This window comes from Toxotes jaculatrix, chromosome 11 (assembly GCF_017976425.1).
Source record: "Toxotes jaculatrix isolate fToxJac2 chromosome 11, fToxJac2.pri, whole genome shotgun sequence".
NCBI classification, from domain to species: Eukaryota; Metazoa; Chordata; class Actinopteri; family Toxotidae; genus Toxotes; species Toxotes jaculatrix.
Window position 1 is genome coordinate 6,754,373 of NC_054404.1, and position 19,825 is coordinate 6,774,197.

Genomic DNA, 19,825 nt, shown 5'->3' on the forward strand with positions numbered 1-19,825 from the left:
GATGTCAGAGGGTCAGCCCGGGGAGCGGAGTTCATTTGGGGCACAGAATAAGACGCAAGAGAGAAGTAACATGGTCATCGGAAACTTTTGTTACAAACCAGGGTTACAGAGCCCACTATTCAATTTATTCCCAACACTCACTGTTATGAAACTGAACAGCTACAAGTGACTACACTACGTAACTAAATGACGAGGCTAAAGGATGGCAGAGGGTATGAAGACCAAAATAAACGAGCTCGAGTGGAGCAATTTGATTTAATACTTTACTAATTTGGATTCAAACCACGTCGGTAAAACATTTATCAGGCTTTTGCACCAGTGCAAAACAAAAAAAAAAAAAAACACAGCTTACATAATCTTCAATCTATGAGGACACAAGTGCAAGCCCTGTTTTTTTCCTAAGTGTGACTTACTAAATCTCTACAAGGCTTTTTTTTTCAGTGCTCGCTATACTGGCAAACACATTGTTAAGCTTAATAACCTTACATATACAAAAAAAGATAAAGCTGTAGAAAAAAGAAGATTGAAAATGGAACCAGCAAAAGCTGCAGATGGATATCTGCCAAAGTGGCACTCTAATCATTTGCCAAGACAGAGAAGAGAGGGAAAGGAGAAAAAAAAATGTTCCATCATTTTAACTTTGGTGTTACTGCAGTGCTCTGCTGCCATCCAGCAGCAGACAGCGGTACTGCAACAAATACTTCTTCGGCCAACATAAAGTGAGTACAACTCCCTCCCACCCCCACCCCCAATTATACTAATTTTTGAACTGTAAACTCTGGGTACATGTTGAGATTGTGGTGCCAAAGGATCATAATTCTTGTCTTCCTACCATTTAAAAGAGTGCAGGTGTTGAAATTATTGTGAAAATGTAAAGATTCTAAAGAAAAAAACATTTATTTTACTTTTACCCCCTGAATTAAGAACTTTTTCAATGAAAAACATCCTAATAAGAATCGTAAAACTAATGATGGAAAGCTCAATGTCGAACCAGTCGAACTAAAACTCAAATTATTTCCTTCCATTACTGCAAAACAACTCTTCCTAAAGTCAAACTCTCTCCTGTTTATGTTATGTAAATGTTGAAACTGGTCAAAATGTGTTCACCAGTCCTGACTAGACTTCTGTTTGATGAATTTTAGGGTCAAGTAATACAGCCCCATGAAGCCTAGACAGACTGCCAGCAGGACCAGATAGCATGAGTACAGAGGGTACTGGTTCATGCTCATGGCCTCCACCACCTGAAAGACAAACAGAGAGGGTTGGTTGTGCTACAAGTCTGTCCTATATCTGAAGCCCCTAAAAGTTTGCCTTGTAACATTTAATATCTGTGGCTAAATAGGACAAAAATCACACGAAAGTTTAGAAAAATATCCTTAATTGTAAATAAATCATAGTTTAATTGTTTGATTAAGAGTATGAATGAAACTGTTCAGAAATCTCAGTAAGTGTTTTTAACTCACATGTATGCCGTCGACTTTGAAGGTGATGTTTCCAATGCTGACGGGGTACTTCTGTCCTCTGAACTCCACCTGCAGCAGGCCGTCAAATCCCCAACGCATGAAGGAGGCGTAAGAGAGCCATGAGGCCACTGAGGAGTCAAAAAACACACACAAGGTATAAAGATCTCAGCAGCATCTTTCTTTTCTCAAGCTGTTCTTTATCCTCACACACGGGGACAAGGACAATTAATCTGTCTCCTCACCAAGCCACATATTCTCAAGGCTGATGACAAATCCTCCAGTCAGATAGAAGACGGTGAACAAGGAGTTGCCCATGAAGGCTGAGGTCTGCAGGGTGGGCAGTGCGGCAGCTACAAACAGAGCCATGGCTCGGCTGCAGTAAACCATCAGCCACACCAGCAGGAAGTTGAGCAGGAAACGGTCCGGAGCCTCGTTAAGGCCGGCCAGCCAATAGATGGGCAGGCCGTAGACCAAGGTGAACACACAGTGCTCTGGTAACTCCCCCAGGACCTAAAGATGGAGAGTGCACACATTCAAATGTACAGGACAGGCAGAAATGCAGAAAAACACACACACATATTCAGTGCTGATCCTGAATGCAGACACCTACAGTACACCATGATTCCCTCTGCTTTCCAGCACTGTACATCACTGAGGAGGGACAGTACCCTGAGGTGTGAATCCAGCATGGAGCGAGGCTGCCCCCTGCTGGAGATGCGGTTTTATTGCTGCGGTTTACCTTGGCAAAGAAATAGGAGGTGACAGAGTACATGCCGTCCTCCAGCTCGTGGTAAAGCATGGCTCTTTCTGTGTGACCTGTAGACAACATTAAATTAGTCTGATGACGCTTGGTTCACAGTGTGGACAGCAAATATGGGTCGGGTAAATGAGGGTAAATGAGACACAACCAAACTTGATGCTCAAATGTTTGGATTTATACAACAACATGCAAAGGGGAGTATTAAACAAGAATGACTGTTCATTTTACAAGGAGCATGGCTATTGATATGCTGATTGACAACGAGCTAGGCCAATCAGTTCATGTGCAGGACGCCAGCGTTCAGCTGGGACTGAGAGGGTTTAAAGTTTGTTACTGTTCTTCAGTTTGTTGTTTGCTGATACACAACAAATATCACAAGTTACATACATGTAGTGTTTGTACTGAGATACTGTGCATCATGTGAACTGAAGTTCCAAGGGATTTTCTGAGATTTTCTTCATCCCTTGGCCAGGCAGCGTTACAGTATTTAACTCTGAGTCATAAGTTTACTTGGAATCAGCTCCATAACTTTGGCTGTCACTTTACTTTGACCTGACTTGAACTTGACTTTATTGGTTGTTGGCTAGACTCCTGCTGGTCTTGCTATCTCTGCAACTGTTGTGATTGAATGTAATATAACTCAGGGTCCAAGAACTCTGTGTCCACCTCTATCTCCCACAAATCTGTCCGATAATTTAGTGATAACTTTACCGTACTATTTTACCTCATGCTGGTTTCTTTTGTCAGTTTTGATTTGATGCACTTCTGCCAACTATGATCTTTTTGATCAGAACTTCAAATGCATTCATGAAACTTCTCCTCCTCACACAGTGTTCCCTCTTTTTCACACAACTATTTTTTTAGATAAGATATTTTGTTTTGCTTGCTTTTGTGTATGTTTCCTTTTAGAAACAATATATGTTGACTTGCCTTACAACTATACTACCGGTAAGTAAAATCTTCAAACAAAAAGAAATATTATATAGAAAAGTTACTTTGAGAGTCTTTGGCTCACAATATTGTCAGTCTAGTTCCTAAAGAGGAGAATTCTGTTTCTGTTTCAGACTGTCTTTGACTTTCACGCTCCTAAATGGCTTTAATTACTCACATTTAGCTATGACGTCCAGCACCACAGCAAATGGGGTGAGAGCTCCGATCATGTAGAGGAGGGCCACTGTGTCCTGAATGGACAGACGCTCTTCTCCTGCCCCGTAGTACAGACAACCGACCAGCAGTGACATGAGGAGGGCTTCGAAGCCGTGGACCAATAAGGTGACCAGGTCTCTGAAGTCATTATACATGTGACGCCTGAGGGAGAAGAAAGGAGATTAGATCGGTTTTCATATGTAGCCCTTCTGTAGTGCTGTAATACATCTGTGTGTGCTCTTACCTGATGAGGACGGTAAATTGCTGAAGTCCACCAGGCAGTTTGTTTTTTTGCTTGGAAATGGCGATTACTGCCTCTCCCTCTGCCCTGCTGGGCTGCTGAGGGCTGTAGGAGAAGCAGGTTGATTCAAGTTTGTTTAGATGAGTCAGGAGGAAGTGGAGACAGTCTGACTTTCTGGTTGTAAAATGTAAAGAGTTATGTTTCAAAGGTGCCAGAGGTTAAAATGATGATGGAGTGATACCAGAGGAGAAAGAGAAAAGACACAGTAACATAATGTGTAAGTAAGATAAATGGATACAAGAGAAATGTGGAAAAGGGACATGAATGTTTAGTTAGGCTACATATACTGCATTGCTTCATTATTGCTTAATCCGCCAATTATTATAGTCGTTCTGTCTGTCGAATGTCAGAAAATAGTGAAAGTGAAAAAGCCTAAAATACTGAAATAATTATTATTATGATTATTAAAATAATTGCTAGAGAGGCCAAACTTTAATGGATGCACATACACAAACACACGGATACCTTTCAGTTGGTGCTGCATTGGTTCCAGCTGGTTTCCACATGTGATCGTCTGTGTCTCTGACCTTTTCCATGAATTGCTCAGCCAGGACTCTGGCCCGCTCCAAACACTCGGCCTCTCGCTCTGGACTGCGGCGATCTATACTGATCAGATCAACTGGACACACACACACACACACACGCAAACAGACACACATACCAACTAAATAAGACTTGAAAAGCTAATAAGGATTGTAAAGAAGAACAGGTCACATCTGACCCCAAGAATGTTTCGAGAGTTGTAGTAGTTCTCATTAAAAATGGGTGTTGAGTGATAATAACTTTTAAACATTGTTTGATGCACTTAACACAGTGACAGCTTCCTACACTCACACACTAACCATAGAAGTCAGAGGGGTTGCAGTATCGTGGGCAGGGGTATCCCAGTGCAGTGAAGTAAGGCACCATGTCACGGGCAGCGCCACAGTAAACAGCTGAACCCGACGAAAGCAGGACGACGAGGTCGAAGAGCTGGAAAATGTCTGATCGAGGCTGGTGGACGGACAGCAGGACCAGACGGTTTCCCCGAGCCAGGCGGGACAGCGTGATCACCAGGTTGTGAGCTGTGAAGCTGTCCAATCCCGATGTGGGCTCATCCAGGATCAAAATACCTGGAATGTAAAAAGACCAGACATGACTCTCTTCCTGTCCTAATTTTGGAGATCCCTGGTGATTTGGTAGTTTGGTGGTTGTGGCAAAGCAAAATGAATCCAAGCTGGTATAATAGTTGGAAAATCTGTTGCAGCAGCATTACTTTCTTTGCCTGTAGGTGGCAACAGTAACATGTCAACATCCGCAAGACTAAACTGCTACTATTTCCTTTCTTACAGGTGGTGAAGAAGTCTCGTATCTAAAAAAGCCAGGCTGGTGGAAGGATTAAATTTCAAAATAAAAGCTGAGAGGAAAATCAAAAGTTTAAGAGGCTGTCTCTCTTTCTCTTTTTTTTTTTGTCCTCTCACCAGGGTTCCAGAGAAGCTGGACAGCTATACTGACTCTCCTCCTCTCTCCTCCAGAAACACCCCTCACATAGTCGTTTCCCACCCTGGTGTGTGCACACTGTCGCAGCCGCAGCTCTGCAATTACATCATCCACCTGCGATAGGAAACATACAAGATATGGTTTGTCAGGTGTAATTTAAATTATTCTAACAGCTCACAAAGAACAGCTGATAATCATTTTGTACTTAGTCTTACAACATTTTGAGGAAGAAGAAATGAAAACTGCCAACAAATGAAGATTAGATGCAATATGAGTGTTGGATAGACAAGTACTTTTTTAAAACCTTTTATTTTTTAGACTCCTAGGCAATAATATCCTTCTGCTGTGTTCATTTTTTGCCTGTTTAGAAATACTTTGAGTTCTGTTTATTTATTGAACTTAATGTTACCCTCTGCTCCCTCTGAGCCTGTGTGAAGTGGGTGGGGAGCCTCAGTTTGGCAACAAAGACGAGAGTCTCGCGGACAGTGAGGTGAGGAAGAAGGCGGTCGTCTTGGCGGACATGAGCGATACTCTTCTTCACCAGCTGCGGTGTGTTGGGCTTCCCGTTAATCAGAACCTGACCGGACGTCATTGTACCGCCCTCATCCCGACATGTTATTATGTCCAGCAAAGATGTTTTACCACAACCTGAGAGAAGAAGATTATGCATTTAAAGCAGGTATCACTACCAACAAAACTTCATATGTCATATGTCAAGTTAGAATATGTACATAAGCAAAGCAGCGGGCAGTTTCAGAGCCATGTGTGACATATTTAGTTTTTCTGGGACTTCTATTAGCCTCCAAAAGAATCAGATTTTTTCTTCCCTTCTTTCTACTTCATGCACCTGGAGTCTAAAGAAAGAAGTGACCTAAGCAATGTCTGGTCTGAGTGTCGCTGGTCTCAGATGTCTGTGAGTAGTTAACAGTTCCACTAAGGAGTGATTTTCTCTTCTAAACTACAAATCTGAGTCCTTCTTTCATGAGGGCTTAATTGTCCATTTGAATAACGCTGCTGACATGAGGACCTTAACAGCTGAAAGGCAGGTGGAACAAATGACATCACGCAAGGAGGTCATCACATTTATTACCTTGATTAGAAACACTAATACTTAAAAGCTGCGTGCATTTGAATTGTGTTGTAGTGTGTGTGTGTGTCACCTGAGCTGCCAATAACAGCCAGCATCTGTCCGCTGCGAACACGGAGGCTGAGCTTGTTGATGGCCGTCTGCTTGTTTCCTCTTATCTCCCATGGCAGCTTAAACTCTGACAACCTCTCGTACCAGGGGATCTGAGCCGCTGTGTCCACCTGTGAACACACACACACGCACATTTACACCATGAGCACATATACAATACAGACAATCCTGCACACAAATAAAGTGGTTAAAACAGCAACAATAGTTAAAGGTAACTTCATGTGAAAGCAGAGCATGTATCCGTCAGTTACCTCATAGTGCAGGTTGTTGACCTCCAGCTCATCGCACTCTCCACTGTAGGTGAAATAGAGGCTGCTGTCTTCTTCAGATGAGAATAATTCTGTGTCTTGATGCTGTAAAAGAAGTGTAGACAGGTCAGTAAGTTTCATACAGGCAAAGACACATTCATTTGATTTTTTTTTTTTTTGGTTGTATCTGCATCATTACTAAAGGACAAACTGCAACAAACACTATGAAAGTAAATGTATTATTTTAAAGCTTCTCTTCAGAATTACAGAATTAAAAGAAATATGAAATAATCTGTGGAGGAGCAAGTTAGTGCATGAGCATTGGCTGCCATTAGCTTGTGGTTCTGGATGTGCAAATAGCTGCCTGAAAGCTTTTGTGGGTCCAGGGTCCATTGGAAAATCACCTTAATATTATCATTATGTAATCTTCTCTCACCAATAAAACTATTATGCATACTATACACTGTACTGTAGGTTGCATTGTATTTTCTGTAAGTGTCATCTAAAATGGTCGAATGGCTTCTGGTGAATCCATTTTGCACAGAGTATCTCTAAAAATGTGTTTAGTGCAGACATTCAGAAAGTTGCCACTGTTTTTATACAGCTGTTCTGAACAGTTCTTGCCAGATGTGTTACCTGAAATAGGAGAGTAGAATCTACAGAAACCATATTTCTCCAGTGTAAATAAACCAGACTGAAATAATTATACCACTGATATTCTTAGATAAACCAACCATGGTATATTAGAGCGTGGTTTATTAAAAAACAATATAAAAAATTCTTAGAGAAAAGAAAATACAAAAGTCATCAAATTATTGTAGAGAAGAATAGATGATGAACACTTAGGTTAGCTAAACCTTCTCAAGTATTTGCATGTCAGGAAAAACTGAAAAACTGTCCATTCTATCTGCAAAAAAAACCTAATTGTTGATAGTATTACTAAAACATTATTATTGGTATTATTAGAATATGACAATACACAAAGAATTCTCTGTAAAATTCAGTAAAATTAATTCATTATCAAATATTTTATAGTATATTTTCTAGTTAAAATATAAATTAAAACAATGAATTGTTTTATTCCTTCTTTGAGTTGAGATCTTAATTAAACTAGACTTTTTTCTTCAACCTGGGGTACTATGTTAGCAAATAAATTATTGCTTGTTTTATGACCAACTCCCTGCAACATTAATACAATCAGAAAATGCTGTCAAACTAAACTCTATTGACCAACGTACCTACATTATAATCTATGAAATTTAGGCACGCAAATTTCAATTAATAAAATTAGTGTTTATGCAGCAGTCAAAGAGAGAAGCTTAGAGTTTGGTGGTGGGGATGAAAGAAATCAACAGAAAGTTTACAAATGTCTTTAATTTCAGAGAGCTAAAAATGGGAACATGTTTTTGATGTTCATGATGTTCATGTAATCCCATGTAACTGACCTGAGAGGAGCCTTTTCTGTGACTGAGCCCACTGTCTATGCCTGCGTCCATGATGATGCAAGAGGTCAATGGCCTCTTTTTCCTCTTCTGTTAGGATCCTCTCTTTTTCTCTCTGCGGGTATCTGCCGTTTGTTTCCCCCTCCCGTTGTTCCCCTGTTCACCGTCTCTTCTCCCTGTTAGGCACGTTTGACTCCAGTCCAGCTGAAGTTCTCGTCTCGTCTCAGCTAACAAGCGTCCAAGTTCATGTCATGTCAGTTCTTCATCTGCTCTGTCCCGTCAGTCATAGCTTTTCTGGCTGCAGAGCACAATTTGAGGACTGAGGAGACACTGACAGCACAGTCAATCTACTCAGCATGTGTGTTTTTTTGTCTTCTTTATACAGCTCCAGATCAAAGTTCTCTAAGATAACGCAACATTCACTGTGTGTTTATGGTTCCTGAGAGACACCGCTGCTCTCGCACTGCTACTTTGTACAGGGAATGGGTGCAGAGAAACAGAATCTGGGACTGTAAGATAAGTCTACTTCAGAGCTTCACGTGCAGTATATGAGTGGCGTGGACATGAACAAACTGATCTGAGACGGACTTCATACAGTTGTCGTGTGGAGCAGCAGACCGGCCGGAGACATGAACACATTTTATTCAATGCAGGTGGTAGAGCCAGAGAACGGGACCAAAGTTAGAGAGTCCTTCAAGTTTGTGTCGGAGGTGAAGAGGGATGTATGGAAGGACGGTGGAGAGGAGCGATCAGAGCCCTCCTGCTGTCTCAGTGTGAACAAGATCTCCTACACAGTCAGGTAAATGATACAGAAACAAACAGTGTGTACAAGAGGACGACTGCAAAAACAGACTGAGGATCAAATAGTTTATCAATCAAAAGTTTGGGTCAGATTATCTTTAATTTTATGCAGTTTAACTGTCCCTGCTAATGAAATTTCATAAAAATAAATGGGGATTGCTTCTGTTCAGAGAATGTTAAAACGGTTGCCTGTGTCTGTGTGTGTTACAGTGAGCGTGTGGGTCCATGGTGGGACTTACCCTCCTACAGGAAGCGATGGACTCGTCAGATCCTCAATGATGTTTCTTTCCACGTAGACAGTGGGCAGATCATGGGGATACTGGGAAATTCAGGTTTAAACTGAACACAAAATTAAGTAGTTGAAACAAATTGGACATTTGAATGAACATGCATTAAATAGCTGTTGTAAGAACATTTTAAAGAAAATCTTTCTGTTGGCCAATCAAACATAAAAATGTGTTCTTAAATTTATGACCAGATATGTACAACTGTACTAATTTGTGTGTGCCTTTGTGTTGTAAAGGCTCAGGAAAGACCACGTTACTGGATGCCATCTCAGGGAGGATTGGAAACCGTGGTACACTGTTGGGTGACGTCTTTATTAATGGCAGGAAGCTGAAGAGAGAAGAGTATCAGGACTGTTTCTCCTATGTACTGCAGGTAACACTGAAACACCCAAACACACACAATCGGTTATTTGTGAAAAAAAAAAAAACGAAATAAAATTTTCTTGATGTTTTCGAGCTGGGCCTTCCGCATTATTCCAACAAGACACAAATATAACTGGAATAAGATGTTGTGAGATGCCTCTTCCAAACGCCAGTACTTCATTATCTACACCAATGTTTATAGCTGTAGAGTTAAACAAAACATCTCCGACACATTAATGAAGAGGCTGAAAAGAGGTTTGAAAGTCATTAACACCTAATCACATGCACACGCTTTGATATTTTGCCTTGCCCTGGTTCTCATCACACTCTGACATCAGGTTAAGCTTTGCCCCACAGTCTCACATGTTAGTGACCACATGAAGACAGTCTGCGTGTATTTAAGTTGCCTTTGGTTATACTGACCACAGTAAAAAACTAAATGAACGCATAATATTTAGCAAAACTCTTTAAAGGTTGCCCTGGCCTCTGTATGAAATTAACTTAAGACCTTTGATAGCCTCCTCATATACTTAATCTCTCAATGAGAGGTGCTCAAGTGTATCCAAAGCCTGAATTAAAAACACTGGCTTAAAACTGGCCTTGGTTCCTTTCAAATCATCTCCCTCTTCTTGCTGATAGCAGCCCCCCCCCCCGCTCCTGCTCTCTAAGCCTCGTCATTAACTCCCCTTGCTAAGCTGAAGATGAGGAGGTGATATGAGCTCCTGATATTAAAGTCATTCAGATGAGAGACTAAGGAGAACTGGGACTGGGAGGCGCCACGTGTTAATTGAGGCAGGCAGCAGGTTCAGCAGGTTCAAGCAATGTGCGTGTTTGTGTGTGTGTGTGTGTGTGTGTGTGCATATCTGAGACAAAGGTGTATTTGCGCGATTTGCACGCACATTAATGAACATACAAGTATACAGTACACTACCGTATGTGTCCTAGACGGACGTACACTCAGTGTGAAGGGATGTGGATAAACGCTCTGAAATCTACACTTTTTCTAATTCTGAGGGTGTAGAACCAGAATCAGAAGATTAAGATTAAATGTTATTCAGATAAATACAGTTTCTTGTGTGTAAAAATGGAGGAAGATTCTACAACAATGCCTACAAAATCAATTTTTATATCTTCAAGAAGTAAGAAAGACCCATTCCTGTTCCTTTGTCATTATTAATCTCCTTTCCCTCTCTCTGCCTCTGTCAGAGCGACAACTTGTTGAGTTATCTGACAGTGGAGGAGACCCTGACATACACAGCCCAGCTGGCCCTGCGGAAACACTCGGCAGAAGCTATCAAGAAAAAGGTCACTTTTCTTCTGCTCTGTCCACTCTGTTAGTTTTCTTTAGCTAAACTTGATGCTGACTTGTTAGTAGCAGTACTTGTCTTGTCACCTGACCCTTGACCTCTGGTTCCTGTGCAGGTGTCGGCTGTGATGGCCGAGCTGAGCCTGAGTCACGTGGCCCACAGTGTTATTGGAGGTCGTGTTTTCCCAGGGATCTCTGGGGGTGAGAGGAGGAGGGTTTCCATCGCCAGCCAGCTGCTTCAGGACCCAAGTGAGTACTATTGCAGCTGGGATATGCCTGAGGAGAGTAACAGAAGTTTTATCTGGGTATCAGCAACATCAGACTTCCAAATCATTAGGATGAGGTGAAGTGAGGTAAAGCCTGTATTCCTTAAATTCCTAAGTCTTTACAGAACTTAAATGAGGAGACATGGAGCAGATAAAATGAACCATTAGAGGTGATTTCAGAAGCTTTGAGACTCATGGGACAAGGATTATACAAAAGGGGCTTGAACACAATATCAAAAAGATAATGTTTGGCATAATCTGTTTAGTAAATTACTGCACATAACACATGGCATTTCATATATATACTCATACTGGAAGCAGCAGGGACCAGAGGCAGGACTGTGCCATTCTGAGAACAGAAGAAAGTTCACCACAAGACCTGTCTCTCCCTAAAGAGTTTTACAGTGAAAAACAAAGAGATCTAAGTAAGAGAGGAGTAAGGAAAGGACAGTGGAGGGGACGGAGGGAGAGATGGAGAGGAGTAATGAAAGACTGGGTTATCACACCACGAAGGAAATGAGCAGAGACTCACCTCTGTGTGTGTGTGTGTGTGTGTGTGTGTGTGTGTGTGTGTGTGTGTGTGTGTGTGTGTGTGTGTGTGTGTGTGTGTGTGTGTGTGTGAATGCTTGTGCTCATCCCAGGTGTAGTTTATCAGGTCTACAGTCCTCCAGGGAGGATGAAGGGTCTCAGTCCTCATTCAGGATTAGAATAGCCATGGACACACACACACACACACATAGTCACACACACACAGTCACACAGTCACACACAGAGTAATGAGGAGTTCCCATTCGCTGCCTCTCCAATCAACCAGGAAATGAATTAATCTCACAATTAAAGCATCTGCTAATTCCACTCTGCTTTCATAATGCAAAGAGGCAATCTTTTAATTGTCCTAATTAGAGTAATTAACTAAAAAAAAGAAAAGAACTCACTTATCTTCATAAATTAAGTTGGCCCCGCTGAGAGCCTTGCATGTGCCACTTAATAAAAAAGTACATTTAAAAGTTTTCCAACTTAAAAGAAGAAAAAAGTTATTGTCCTGCCTTTCTCCTCCTCTCAACGTTTCACTGTGACAAACCTGCACAAGGGCAATCACGTCATCAGGTTGATGTTGTTGCAGGGGTGATCCTATTGGACGAGCCGACCACTGGCCTGGACAGCATGACCGCCAATCAGATTGTGGTGCTGCTGGCAGAGCTGGCCCGGAGGAACCGCATTGTCATAGTAACCATCCACCAACCACGCTCTGAGCTGTTCAGGGTGGGTTTTTTCAGGATGAACTGGAGAGAGGAGAAAAAGACACTAGTTGACTGAAACTTCCTTTAAAAGGACAGATTCATATTTTTGACAGTAATCAAAATCAATATCAGTGTAGATACTGTATGTGCATGTGACCGTTGTTTTCACACTCAAGAAAAATGCAAACTGATCCTTTATCGCAGAAAACCTCACCATTTTTTTCCCCAAGACATGAGGTAGTTAAGGCATTTGCTGATGAAATTAAACTATTTATTGGTCTGTGTGTATGTTTGTGTCTACATATGTCCCCCAGGTGTTCAGTAGGATAGCTATAATGAGCTGTGGAGAGCTGGTGTTCTGTGGGCAGCCAGAAGAGATGGTGGACTTCTTTAGTCAATGTGGATATGAGTGTCCAGAGTACTGCAACCCCTTTGACATCTATGGTACTGTATGCTATGATCCTGGATTTGCCACACAGCTCTGTTGGAACACAAACAAGTAAAGAATATGTACAGTACATCTGAGAGAGTGGGGCCTCCTGTAGCATGTTCATTAAAATATTTTGCTGTGATGTTAAACAGTTGACTTCACTTCGGTGGACACACGCAACAGTGAGAGGGAGGCAGCCACATTCAGTCGCATGCATGAGATCACTTCCACCTATCAGAGGTCTACCATCTACCAGAGCATGCTGGGAAAAATAGAGCAGAGTCTGCAGCGGGTAGAGAAGCCAGCGATTCCCTTTAAGAGCAAAGAGTCACCCAGCGGTGCTGCCAAACTTGAAGTTCTGCTCAGGTCAGTGCTTAAGCTGAGTGCTTAAACTACAGAAATAATTAGATTTAGATTTTGGAGACTCCAGCCATATCCTGTTTTTTAATGAGGAAATCTTGGCTTTCTTTGAAAACTAGAACTAAATATGACTCAATTATTTTTTTTAAATGTAGTTTATAAATACCCACCTCTTCTGTGAAAACACATCAACTAACGTACTAGAAATACTTATTTAATGTCATTTTTGCTTTATTAATGATTTAATTGACATATAGATAGAAGTAGATCTCTTTCATACATTATGCAGGGCATTAGGTAAGTTTACTGTAGTTCTAAAATCAGGCCAAGTAATGTCAACAAAAGATTATTCTTTCATCGCTCATACCTGCTGGGTGTGTGTGTGCCTTTCTATGTATTTTTCTGTGTTTTGCATGCAGGCGGACTGTAAGAAACTTGTCCAGGGATAGGATGGGTGTACTGATGCGTCTGTCCCAGAACCTGATCTACGGTCTCTTTGTGGCCTTCTTCGTCATGCACTTAGACAACGACGTCACTAAGGGCGCCTTGCAGGACCGCATCGGCATCATCTATCAGTGCGTTGGTGCTTCGCCCTACACTGGCATGCTGAACGCCGTAGCTCTCTGTGAGTTCCACCAACACCAAACATCTGTGCATAGAGGGGGAAACACAGTTTACTCAAAGTGGTACATTTGTTGAAGTGCAGTAGCACATTAACTGTATGGATTACCTGAAAACACAAGGATTGAAGTGTATCCTCCCAGCTGCTGTCTATGAAGGAGCTCTGTAAACTGGTACTGATACTGATAGCACCAAGCCATGGCTCCAAGTTTTTCAATTCAATTGCCTGCAGGTAAACAGTAACTGGAATATTAGAGGCAAAAGACAAAACTTAAGTCAAGAGTTAAATGTGTAGCGAGTTACCTTATTTCAGCAGTTACATAATGTGACATTATAGTCCATCTAGCAGCATGTGTCTGATAACATCACCCAATAAACATCTACCTGAAGTGAGTGAAGTGCGAGTGGTCTATCACCTTAGTAAAAGTGATGTATTATCTTTGTTAAACAGCATGTTTGAAAAGTCTTTATCTCAGCTGCGTGAGCTCACTTATCTCTTGTTCAGTAGGCGAAAGGGGTCTGCTGTCTGCAGTATTTTTGTTCCCTTCAGCATAAATGTGTAAAGTCTAGCTTGGATTTTATTTGGTGAAAGGGTCCAAAGAGACTTCATGTACTTTCAGTGTCTTTCTTAGGTCAGAGAAAAAGTTTAAGTGATAAATTGTAAGATAAACTATAGTGCAAGTATTTTAGTTCTGTTATACATAACAAATATCAGTATAAACAATTTTTTTTCAATCAGAATAGCTTTCATTTCTGTGTATGAGTGTGTGCATATGGATTACATGTTACCTTTTATTTGCTGTAGTTTCTACTGGCTTTACACAGTTGTTCGAGAGGTGCATTTTTAGACTACCTACGAGGGGGAGAATGACCTTTTCTCCATTTAGAGTTCAATGAACCTCAGTGCCTTTTTACCTACAGACCTACAGTACCTCTACTATCTGTGTGCACATGTATTTATGTCTTTCTGTGTTAGACAAGTTCATGTTTGGTATTTACAGCAGCTGCTTTAACTTAAAGTAACCTCACATACAAACTTTTACACATATACTTTGTAGACCCAGAAAGAGGAAAAACAGCTGAATCTCACTTAACTGCAAGAACTAAACCACCAACAGTGGTTCCTTTCACAGAACATAAATCATAAATGTTATCATAAATGTGTGAAATATGTTAGGATCTTTATGTGATTCACAATGGTGATTTTACAAATGATTTTAGAGTTTAGTGAAGTCTGACGTTTGAAGGGTTTAGTAGAATCTATTGTAACATTAGCTTTGTACACACGGTTTTTGTTAAAAGATCATATGAATTATATATTCAACCAATGAACCATATTGGCCATATGGGTTGATTATCACTTCAATGTATTCCTTAGTTATCAGCTGAGTTTGAAATCTCAGCTTTAGGGCTCTGGCTGTCACAGATATGGAGGATAACAGATGTGATAAAACACTGGGCTGAGCAGAAGTCAAACTGGAGTTAAAAGACAATTAAAAGCTGTCCGTAAGCTCCCAAACAGCCAGAGGCAGTGACTGACCTTGAATCACAGATAACAGCTGATAGGATAGAATACAGATCAGCTGGATTGTTCCAAGAAACAGATTTATTGAGTTCTCTGGATAAATTTGCAGAATAAATCCAAGAACACACCCTAATCTGGAACTTAGACACCTTTGAGTTCCACTTTTACTCAGCCAAGATATCAAGCATCTCAAAATCAAGATTTGAAGCAACTAATATAAACTATGAATAGGATAATGACAAAAGTACATATTCATAAACTGAAGTCATTTCAGAGAGTCATAAGCTTTAGTCTCATTGCAATATCTGCTCTCTCCTGTCTCTCTCTCTCTCTCTGTTTTTCTCAACAGTCCCGGCATTGCGAGCCATCAGTGATCAGGAGAGTCAGGATGGTCTGTACAGTAAATGGCAAATGTTCTTGGCTTACATCTTCCACATCCTTCCCTTCAGCATCCTGAGTGTCTTCATCTTCACCTCCTTCCTTTACTGGTAAGTGCATATACATTTGCCATGGAGCATCATACAGTATCAGCTTTTTAGGGGGTGAACGCAAGCTGCACATTAAACCTAAAAATTTAATGGATCCCATATTCAGCATGTGCACCCTCAACCTGTCTCAGCATTAATGCTTCCTTTGACTTATGTTTTTGGCCCTGCCTGCTTTCTTCTCAGGACGGTGGGGATGCACCCTGACAGCTTACGGTTCCTGTGTTTCACCGCTGTAGTCCTGGTACCACATATCATAGGTGAGCTGAGGTGATCAAGGGGAAAATTTTTCTTTTTACTTACATGAGCAAGCTCCCAAGCACATATTTACAGAGCCATCATCTCATCAAGCTTAGTATTATCCATCATAAAAAGGGACATGACTGACTGCTCATCTCTATCATTCATATCCTTTAACTCTTGAAACGTTTGTCTTCATTACTAGTTTGTTCCCTCTAAATATTTAAGATTAATTGCATCGCATGCCATTATCTCCATCTCGGCACCGCTGAGATGGAGATAATGAGACAAACGAACGTCACCCGAAAGCTAAGACGAGGAAATATGACGAAGCATATGTAGCGCTTGGCTTCACTGTGACTATGGTGGGAGACGAGCAATGACTGGCGTGTTTATTATCTATACATAGTTGCACCAGCAGCGGCCGGGGGTCGTAATGTAAATTAAAATAAATTCTTCCTAGGGGGGGCGTGACAGAAAATAGTTGAGAAGCACTGCTTTAATGTCATGTTTCCACTGTTTGTGGTTTTCAGTTGTATACAGTGTATTTTTTCTTTTCCACAGGTGAGTTGCTGACTGTGGTGCTATTAGGAGTGGTCCAAGACCCTAACATGGTCAACACTGGTATGGCTCTGCTCAATATTGCAGGAATCTTGGTGGGATCTGGCTTCCTAAGGTAAGACGCCATAGTTTTTCATTTAATTAGTAAGATGAGGTAACCTTATGCCAAGCTCATGATCTGGACCTTTGATAAAGCAACTTTTTCAGGTCTTAGTTGTAAATTATGGTAAATTATTGTAAATAGTGTCCACTGCTACATGTAACACACTTTTCTTTCCTCTTCCCCTCAACAGAAGCACCCAGCAGATGCCAGTGGTCTTCCAATGGCTCAGCTACCTGACTTTCCAGAAGTATAGCTGTGAGCTGCTCATAGTCACTGAGTTCCACGAACTCAACTTCACATGCAGTAAGTTGTTTTTACCTTGGAGCCACCTGTTTGTCCACCTACCCTGAGAATGACATAGACTGTATAATGGATGTAGCACCGTGACGTCATCCATTGGTTTCAGGGAGTCGGTTTTGTGACCAAACCATGGGCATTTTGGATTTTAATGGAAGTGTACTTTCCATATTTGGCGAAGAGGCGGTTACTCTATGGGTCAGCCGGACGAGAACCCGGCCACAACCGAGCTGGCCTAAGGCTAATCAGCTAGGATAACAAGCTAAGCGGCAGCTACACGCAGCTACATCCACCACACGACAGTCCCCGAGTCCAACCCGACTAGCTCGACCCCGTACTACCGCGACACACAGCATATAACGGAGAGCATAATGTTGCTGCTGTTTTAAACATGACTGTTTCAGACAGAGAGGTTTTAGATGGAGCTGCAGGGTTTGGTGGAGTTGTGGGGGGAAATTTCTTTCTAGCCTATTATTTAACTGTGAAACAATCATTATTATTTCATATTTACTTAAATTTTGATGCCTTACTATACTATGACGTTTTTTATAACATTTTGAGGTCAAAATTTTTTTTGACTTTTTTTGGAATTTTTTGACGCCTTACTATACTATGACGTTTTTTATGACATTTTGAGGTCAAAATTTTTTTTGACTTTTTTTGGCATTTTTTGACGCCTTACTATACTATGACGTTTTTTATGACATTTTGAGGTAAATAAAAATTTTTGACTTTTTTTGGCATTTTTTGACACCTTACTATACTATGACGTTTTTTATGACATTTTGAGATGAAATATTTTTTTGACGCCTTACTATACTATAACGTGTTTTATGACATTTTGAGGTCAAAAACATTTTTGACTTTTTTTGGCCGATTTTTTGACGCCTGACTATACTATGACGTTTTTTATGACATTTTGAGGTAAAAAAAATTTTGACTTTTTTTGGCATTTTTTGACGGCTTACTATACTATGACGTTTTTTATGACATTTTGAGGTCAAAATTTTTTTTGACTTTTTTTGGCCGATTTTGACACCTTACTATACTATGACGTTTTTTATGACATTTTGAGGTCAAAAAAAATTTTGACGTTTTTTGGCCGATTTTGACGCCTTACTATACTATGACGTTTTTTATGACATTTTGAGGTCAAAATTTTTTTGACGCCTTACTATACTATGACGTTTTTTATGATATTTTGAGGTAAAAAAATTTTTTGACTTTTTTTTGGCATTTTTGGAGGCCTTACTATACTATGACGTTTTTTATGACATTTTGAGGTCAAAAATTTTTTTTTGACTTTTTTTGGCATTTTTGGACGCCTTACTATACTATGATGTTTTTTATGACATTTTGAGGTCAAAAAATTTTTTGACCTTTTTTTGTCCGAAAAAAACGCCATACTATACTATGACGTTTTTTATGACATTTTGAGGTCAAAAAAAATTTTGACTTTTTTTGGCATTTTTTGACGCCTTACTATACTATGACGTTTTTTATGACATTTTGAGGTCAAAAAAAATTTTGACTTTTTTTGGCATTTTTTGACGCCTTACTATAGTATGACGTTTTTTATGACTTTGAGGTCAAAAATTTTTTCGACTTTTTTTGTCCAAAAAAAACGCCATACTATACTATGACGTTTTTTATGACATTTTGAGGTCAAAAATTTTTTTGACTTTTTTTGTCCGAAAAAAACGCCATACTATACTATACTATGACGTTTTTTATGACATTTTGAGGTCAAAAATTTTTTTGACTTTTTTTTTTCCGAAAAAAACGGCATACCATACTATGACGTTTTTTATGACATTTTGAGGTCAAAAATTTTTTTGACTTTTTTTGTCCGAAAAAAACGCCATACTATACTATGACGTTTTTTATGACATTTTGAGGTCAAAAATTTTTTTGACTTTTTTTGTCCGAAAAAAACGCCATACTATACTATGACGTTTTTTATGACATTTTGAGGTCAAAAATTTTTTTGACTTTTTTTGTCCGAAAAAAACGCCATACTATACTATGACGTTTTTTATGACATTTTGAGGTCAAAAAAATTTTTGACTTTTTTTGTCCGAAAAAAACGCCATACTATACTATGACGTTTTTTATGACATTTTGAGGTCAAAAAAATTTTTGACTTTTTTTGGCATTTTTTGACGCCTTACTATACTATGACGTTTTTTATGACATTTTGAGGTCAAAAATTTTTTTGACTTTTTTTGTCTGAAAAAAACGCCATACTATACTCTGACGTTTTTTATGACATTTTGAGGTTAAAACAATTTTTGACTTTTTTTGGCATCTTTTGATGCCTTACTATACTATGACATTTTTTATGACTTTTTGAGGTCAAAAAATTTTTTGATTTTTTTTGTCTGAAAAAAACGCCATACTATACTATGACATTTTTTATGACATTTTGAGGTCAAAAATTTTTTTGACTTTTTTTGGCATTTTTTTGACGCCTTACTATACTATGACGTTTTTCATGACATTTTGAGGTCAAAAAAATTTTTGACTTTTTTTGGCATTTTTTGACGCCTTACTATAGTATGACGTTTTTTATGACTTTTTGAGGTCAAAAATTTTTTTGACTTTTTTTGTCCGAAAAAAACGCCTTACTATACTATGACGTTTTTATGACATTTTGAGGTCAAAAAATTTTTTGACTTTTTTTGGCCGATTTTGACGCCATACTATACTATGACGTTTTTTATGACATTTTGAGGTCAAAAAAAATTTTGACTTTTTTTGTCCGAAAAAAACGGCATACTATACTATGACGTTTTTTATGACATTTTGAGGTCAAAAATTTTTTTGACTTTTTTTGGCCGAAAAAAACGCCATACTATACTATGACGTTTTTTATGACATTTTGAGGTCAAAAATTTTTTTG

General features: G+C 39.7%; 2 protein-coding genes across 2 annotated transcripts in view; one reads left to right on the top strand and one right to left on the bottom strand.

The window, feature by feature from the left end:
* Window positions 1–249: 249 nt before the first annotated feature.
* abcg8 (ATP-binding cassette, sub-family G (WHITE), member 8) lies at window positions 250–8,179 on the bottom strand. The gene is made up of 13 exons (XM_041049960.1): window positions 8,041–8,179; window positions 6,599–6,700; window positions 6,310–6,457; window positions 5,559–5,797; window positions 5,131–5,263; window positions 4,513–4,782; window positions 4,136–4,289; window positions 3,614–3,715; window positions 3,332–3,531; window positions 2,203–2,279; window positions 1,706–1,973; window positions 1,464–1,591; window positions 250–1,241 (listed from the first exon to the last, which is right to left on the bottom strand). Exons 1-13 carry the CDS (start codon window positions 8,089–8,091, stop codon window positions 1,104–1,106), a joined length of 2,010 nt encoding a protein of 669 aa, XP_040905894.1. The 5' UTR covers window positions 8,092–8,179; the 3' UTR covers window positions 250–1,103.
* Window positions 8,180–8,666: 487 nt separating this feature from the next.
* The window catches only part of abcg5 (ATP-binding cassette, sub-family G (WHITE), member 5), a 34,943-nt gene continuing 23,784 nt past the window's right edge, over window positions 8,667–19,825 (top strand). The window contains exons 1-13 of the mRNA XM_041049961.1: window positions 8,667–8,836; window positions 9,049–9,170; window positions 9,362–9,498; window positions 10,695–10,793; window positions 10,911–11,043; window positions 12,184–12,323; window positions 12,616–12,745; window positions 12,884–13,097; window positions 13,511–13,716; window positions 15,587–15,725; window positions 15,909–15,982; window positions 16,527–16,638; window positions 16,817–16,929. Coding sequence (XP_040905895.1) covers window positions 8,667–8,836; window positions 9,049–9,170; window positions 9,362–9,498; window positions 10,695–10,793; window positions 10,911–11,043; window positions 12,184–12,323; window positions 12,616–12,745; window positions 12,884–13,097; window positions 13,511–13,716; window positions 15,587–15,725; window positions 15,909–15,982; window positions 16,527–16,638; window positions 16,817–16,929 — 1,789 coding nt within the window. The remainder of the gene's footprint in view (window positions 8,837–9,048; window positions 9,171–9,361; window positions 9,499–10,694; window positions 10,794–10,910; window positions 11,044–12,183; window positions 12,324–12,615; window positions 12,746–12,883; window positions 13,098–13,510; window positions 13,717–15,586; window positions 15,726–15,908; window positions 15,983–16,526; window positions 16,639–16,816; window positions 16,930–19,825) is intronic.

Coding starts and splice junctions, on each gene's coding strand:
- abcg8 (XM_041049960.1), bottom strand. CDS start 8,091: ATGGACGCAGGCATAGACAGTGGGCTCAGTCACAGAAAAGGCTCCTCT. Junction 3,716..4,135: donor AATGCAGCACCAACTGAAAG/GTATCCGTGTGT, acceptor CTTCTCCTACAG/CCCTCAGCAGCCCAGCAGGG. Junction 2,280..3,331: donor GCTGGACGTCATAGCTAAAT/GTGAGTAATTAA, acceptor TGTTGTCTACAG/GTCACACAGAAAGAGCCATG.